This window comes from Mandrillus leucophaeus, unplaced genomic scaffold, assembly GCF_000951045.1.
Source record: "Mandrillus leucophaeus isolate KB7577 unplaced genomic scaffold, Mleu.le_1.0 Scaffold75, whole genome shotgun sequence".
Taxonomy (NCBI): Eukaryota; Metazoa; Chordata; class Mammalia; order Primates; family Cercopithecidae; genus Mandrillus; species Mandrillus leucophaeus.
The window spans coordinates 3,118,917-3,125,640 of record NW_012108141.1 but is presented as its reverse complement, the minus strand read 5'-3'; the positions used below and the strand labels follow the sequence as shown (position 1 = coordinate 3,125,640).

The 6,724-nt window shown below is 37.8% G+C and overlaps 1 protein-coding gene across 1 annotated transcript in view; it reads left to right on the top strand.

Moving 5' to 3' along the window:
- Positions 1-6,724, top strand: part of CCNI (cyclin I) — an 18,704-nt gene that overhangs the window by 10,671 nt on the left and 1,309 nt on the right. Inside the window, exon 5 of the mRNA XM_011966238.1 lies at positions 6,414-6,724. Coding sequence (XP_011821628.1) covers positions 6,414-6,724 — 311 coding nt within the window. The remainder of the gene's footprint in view (positions 1-6,413) is intronic.

Here is a 6,724-nt window from a genome sequence, read left to right as displayed (position 1 = left end):
GCATAGTGGTTGGTGCCTGTAGTCCCAGCTACTCGGGAGGCTGAGGCAGGAGAATGGTGTGAACCCAGGGGGCAGAGCCTGCAGTGAGCCGAGATTGCGCCACTGCACTCCAGCCTGGGTGACTGAGCGAGACTCTGTCTCAAAAAAAAAAAAAAAAACTTATATAGTATTTTTAAGATTCCTTTGCACCATTTCTCTTAGATTACTTATCTTTAACAATTATAAAATGTTCATAAGATTGTCAGTACCATATTGTCTTTTATCCTAGGTACATCTGCAGGTTTTAATGTAGTACTTCTTTACTTCACTCATTTTATAATGGATGTCAGAAACAAAAATTAGAATAAGTTGCTTTTTAGACAAGCAGATACTTTATTGTTGGCTAGTAAGTGAAGTATTTATACCAGACTGGCAGGTAGAAGCCACTTTTCTGAAAGAGGTTTTGCCCTGGCACTTCTGTTATTACCTTAGATTAGTTTGTAACAATCTACAGATTGTTATAAAATGTATAGGTTGATAAATTATCCACCACCTAAGTAAAATGTAAAGGTTCAGTAGAGAAAATTCTCATCCAAATGGAAAGTTGGTGAGAGTGCTGTATGTTAGCAACTACTTTGAGAGAAGCCTTACTGGTTCTATTCATGTCACCAAATAGAACTTACCAAGTTTAGATCTGCTGCAAACCATTTTCTTGCCAGCTGAATCCATAAAAGACTCATGAACCTACTTTCCCTTTATATGGCTATTTATTCTTATTTAACAGTAGTTATTCTGATTTGTTTTATTGGATTTTACTTAGAAGATTGTGAAATTCTAAGCTTAACATTTTGCTTAACATTTAACATAAACTAATTGTAGCAAAGAACTGCAGTTATTGAGCTAAAAATTTAGAATATTATAAAAGAAAAACATAATAGTTGAATTTGGTGTTTTTCTAAGAAAGTTGTAATTGATCTTATAGCAAACATTTTAAGAAGTATGTCTGGAGAAAATGAAGCAGACAAAAAAGAATTTTTTTTTAAACAAGTATGTCAGTGCTTTCAAGAATTTTAGGCTCTAGTTTGTGAGCAGAGGGGGACTCAGTCTTTTCATAAAAAAGGTTGATGATCAGAGCAGTATGTTAGCTAGAGATCTACCTGTGTTTTCAAGGGATATCTTAATCATCTTAGATTGAAATAATTAAATGCTATAATGAAAATTCTACGAAGTAATTGCTCATGAGAATTTTTAGAAATTATGAGAAACCATCATTTAAATGAATAATATGACACAGAAAATTTACTTTGCTCACCCCGGACTGTTGGAAAGAAAAGTTGAATATTAATCACTCACATTAGACTGTGAAGTAGAGGAATAGGCTTAATAGAAAACCTCCTACATTATATTATTTTTAAATGCCTTCTGACTTGGTCTCTCTGCTTATTCTCAAGATAGTACAGAAAAAGACTGCTCTAAAGTGTTAGTGTCAGAGGACAGATTTTGAAGCATAAATAATAATGTAAATAGCATGTGTATTCTGTAGCTTTGAGATCATGTTTTCCTAGTGAAAAACACTGGAAAATCTCCTGATTCTCTTTTGTAAGTTTTCTGGTGCTAGAGGAAGAAAGTATTCACTGAAACTTTTTTTTTTCTCCTTAACTGAAGGAGTATTACAAATGTGGGATTTGACAGAATCTTTGGAGAAATTGTTTCATTCAACTCCTTTATTTTATAGCTCCAGTGTAGGGAACTGGAGACTTTTTTAGAGCTGCATAGAGCTACTTAGTAGTGATTTAAAAGAACCAGTGCTTTTTTTCATACCACACAAACCTTAAAAAATTCTAGTTCAGTGGTTTTCACAATTTGTTTGAGAAGTGGAACCCTTTCCCAGTCCCCCTTCCCCCAAGAAAATCTTGTACACACACAATCCCAGAATATAGAATAGAAAAGTGGAGCTATACTTGTTGTGTTTAAGGGCAGAGCCCCACTCAACATAGCCTTTTCCCTTCCATAGCTAGAGATCTACCTATGTAGTGTAGGTTTAGATTATATTATGTAGGTAGTGTTTGGACATAGTTTGAAAACTGGAAATACAGTGATTTTTTTTTTTAAAGAGATTTGCCCCATGTAGTATTCAAGTTGCAATGGGGAAGTCAGTGAAGAAAAGGAAGGTCATAAATCTTGGTAGAGACTTTTGGGACGTGTTCTAGCAGTTCTGCTCTAACACCAACCCATGTGGTCCAAACATGGATGGCTCCTAGTTCTTTAGGACTCATTTCTGTTTTTTTGCTAGGTTTCCTGTGTTCAGGTAGGAACACCAGATATAATATCTTTGTGTTTAGACCTGTGACAAGGCCACAATATCAGATACTCTTCCTAGTTTTCTGGTTTTAGTATAGGAAATTCTTGAATCAGATTGCTAAGATCATGCCAAAATCATTTGTGACATGTTTCCCAGTGTCTTGGTTTGAGAAGAGTCCATCACAGACATATCGTACTGTGAGGAGGCCACTCCCACTAGTTCTGCCTGAGCCCCCACTTTGAGAGAAAAGTATGGTGAGTGTTCCCAGGTTTGAAAGGCAAACTTCCTTTTGTTCCTCTTAACCTCCCACAACTACACCCCTTAAGCTCTTGTGCCCACCTGTTGGTCACCATTGTGGGATGGCTAAACCTCTCTCTCCTTACCCTTCTTCTACCCTTGCTCTGTTGTGTGGTTGTGCTCACATCTTCCTCTTTCTGATGTGGCCCACTCGGATAAACTCAGACCGTTAACTCTACCTAGATTAGTGTGCTGGTCTTTGTAGTTCCTAGCTGGGCAGTAGTCAAAGTCCATGTTCTAGTTGTAGAGTAGGTGCAGCCATAAAACAGAACAAAATCATGTCCTTTGCAGCAACATGGATGCAGCTGGAGGCCATTATCCTAAGTGAATTAACACAGGAACAGAAAACCAAATACCACACGTTCTCACTTACAAGTGGGAGGTAAACATTGGGTACACGTGGACATAAAGATGGCAACAGTAGAAACTGGGGACTACTAGAGCGGGAAGGGAGGGAGGGAAGTAAGGGTTGAAAAACTGTTGGGTACTGTGCTCACTACCTGGTTGACAGGATCACTTATACTCCAAACCTCAGCATCATGCAATATATACCTAGGTATATATTGCACATGGGTACCCCCTGAATCTAAAAGTAAAAAGAAGCAAATTAAAAAAAAAAAAAAAAAGGAAGAAACAGACCTCTCCCCACACGTCTCCTGGTTTTTTGAAGGTGGCTGTGGTCAGACTATTCCAGCAGGTTCCTCAGTGCTTCATGCTGTTCATCAAACCTGGATCCATGTGGGCCTACCATTTATGTCATTTATTGTTATAAAAAATAATAAATATTCTCTTGACACCTTATAATTAGAGTTCATTTAAGTCCTTTTTACCAACTCCATTAGAGGACTTGTCTGGTGTTGAGAGTTTTGGTAGTTTCAGTATATGTGCTTGTTTTGTTTCTTCCACTGGATCTCAAGAAGGAACAGATTATTTTGTCATCTTATAGAACAAATTCAGATTGTACAAGATTAGAAGGAATTTACTTTGATGTTATTTTGGAGAAAAGAGTTACTTGGGACTTGGGTGGAAGTGGAGTTCATATGGATGGTTTTGTTTTGAATAATTTCTAAGGTCTTTTCTAGCTCTATCATTTTTTGTCAGTCTTCCACCTCTAAAATATAACTCTCTACTTACTTAGTTTTTTCATACAGAAAGATGATAGTGACTGTCTTCCTCTTACTTAAATACATGTCTCTTTTTAGGATTCTACCATAGTATTGATTCTGCCATGGCATTTATTATGCCCAGTGACCAAGGCATTAGAATATTTGTGAATTCTAGAATATTTACCTTTCTAAGCCAATAAATATCGTTCATTTGCTAAAGAACATTTCATTAAACGAGGTACAGTTGGCTTTCCATATCCATGGGTTTGGCATCTGGATTCAGCCAACATGAATTGAAAATACTTAGGAAGAAATTTGACAGAGTTCCAAAAAAACCTTGCATTTGTTGCACACTGAGTATTACTTGGAATCCACACAGATGAAGTGATGTGTAGGCATTCTGGGTTGTTGGGTTTGTTGAGCATGTTGGGTTTTGTTATCTTTTGGGGGATCCTAGAAGTAATCCCCCATGGATACTGTGGGATGACTGTACTTATTTTTTAGAAATAATTTCTACACTGTAGCCCCTTTTTCACTCCCAGTTTCTTTCATTTCTTTTTTGTAGGCTTCCTAAAATACTGGCAGAAGCTCCATCCTTTCTCTGTGCTTTGTTCCAATATTTTTAGCATGTTTCAGCTTGTTCTACATCCCTGGGATATATAATAAGACCTAGCCTAAATGTAAGCTTGATAGTTCAGGGACTATCTTAAGTGTTAGGTAACTTTTTTCTTTTAAAGGAGGGAGAGAGAACAAATTCTAATACTAGTTAATAGTGTCTTACCCATAGTGTGTTATCTAATGCCTTTCAAACTAGGGGAAAAAAAGAAATCAGTGAACAATATGATGGTAGATGCTAAAATCTGCCATTTTGTTGTATGTTTCTGACAGTTTCAGTTATTTTGCATTTGTATTATACAATGACTAACATCAGCCTTTTACCATTCTTTCCTCTGGTATTTTTCAGTAACAAATAATGAATGTATTTAGAGATAAAAATAATTTTGTGATCAAATGTGTTCTTGTAGAGTACGTTATTTTCCCTTATTTTCTCTGTGGTATTGCAAACAGTCATGGTGTGTGCTGCAGGTTATATGAGGATGAATAAGACTTGGTCCAGAAATGTCCAAAATACCCAAAACTGGAAAAAAGTTATCCCTGATAGTTAAATGGTCAAGATAGGCTTCCTGAAGGTGATGGTGTTTAGCCAGTCCTGGAAGGAATGGGCAATACAATTCCAACTGGTAGAAATAAGATGATTAAGGGTAAAATAAGAAAGGGGAAGATTAGTGCATCGTATAGAGCAGGACTGTTTAGCAAGAGTGTAGACCACAAGTTGAGGGTATGCTAGGAAATAAGGCTAGAAAAGAAGGTTGGGGTCAGATTATGGAGATCCTTATTAATAAAACTAAGGAGTTTAGTTTATTTCTGGTAGGCATTGGGGTGCTGCTGAAGAGAGTAGGGAAGGAATATATGATGCTAACTAAGGTTATTTTGACAATGCTGTAACTGAAAGTGAGGAAGAGAGACACTTTACTACAGGTAATAATTTGAAGGCTTTCCATGTACAGTCATTGTGCCAGAAAGTTAGGGATAAAAAGATGAATATAATACAATGCCACACCTTCGGTCTTGTAGTCTATAATGGAAAGGCTAAATGGTTAAATAGATTATTATAATGCAATGTGGTAAATATGTTAAAAGGTTTTAGTGTCTTTTTTTAAAGACAGTCTCACTCTGTCTCTTTGCCTGGCTGGAATGCAATGGCTTGATCTCACCTCACTGCAACCTGTACTTCCTGGGCTCAAGCCATTCTCATGCCTCAGCCTCCTGAGTAGCTGGGTTTACTCATCTACCACCACGTCCAGCTAATTTTTTGTATTTTTAGTGGAGAAGGGGTTTCACCATGTTGGCCAGGCTGGTCTTGAACTCCTGGCCTCAAGCGATCCACCCGCCTTGGCCTCCCAAAGTGCTAGGATTACAGGCATGAGCCACCATGCCTGGCCATAAGTATGTTAAAAGGTTGATACAGAAACAGATGACCATGGTATTTAGGGTGTTTGAGGGGTTGAGGGAGTCAGGGGTAACTCCAGAAAGGACTGATACCTGTGAATTGTCCTCAGGGGTAAGAAGGAATTAGCAAAACTCCCAAATTAAAATCTTTACGAAAAACATTTCATCTTAGTGTTGTCTACTATTTTCTACAAAATATATATTTCTAAATTTTTCATTTACTATTTTAAAATTCTTAGCTTCCCTCCTCATCCCTGATTTAAAAAAAAATTTTTTTTTGCCCTTTGACTTCTTACATTCTTAATGAATGTGTTTATGAGTACTTTGGACTCCACTGAAAAAATTATAAGAGGCCAAGAGAGTAGGATGAAGGGCCTTCTAGACAGGGGGAACAGACTGAAAAAAAAAAAAAAAAAAAACAGACGTTGGATACAAAAAAGTAGTTTCTGCTCTCATGTAAATGTTCAGCATACATTGCAAATACAGAACTCAAGTTCCAAAGATAATTATATTAGAAATACAGATTTGGACCTGATTTCTAAGATGATGATGATGGATGGGTAGGCTGGATAAATAGATGAGTTGGAGGTAGAAGATGTGGGGAGAGAAAAGACTCAGCAGGGATGGAAAGCACAGGGAGGAAAAATGGCCACCAGAGATAACAGAGCAGCCTATGTTAATTAATGATCAACTGTGGTTTTTTTGTGTTTTTTGTTTTTTTTCCTGGCCCAGATGGATAGCTCCCAGTTGATCCACTGTCGGGAGCTTGTGGCACATCACCTTTCTACTCTGCAGTCTTCCCTGCCTCTAAATTCCGTTTATGTCTACCGTCCCCTCAAGCACACCCTGGTGACCTGTGACAAAGGAGTGTTCAGATTACATCCCTCCTCTGTCCCAGGCCCAGACTTCTCCAAGGACAACAGCAAGCCAGAAGTGCCAGTCAGAGGTACAGCAGCCTTTTACCATCATCTCCCAGCTGCCAGTGGGTGCAAGCAGACCTCTGCTAAACGCAAAGTAGAGGAAATGGAAG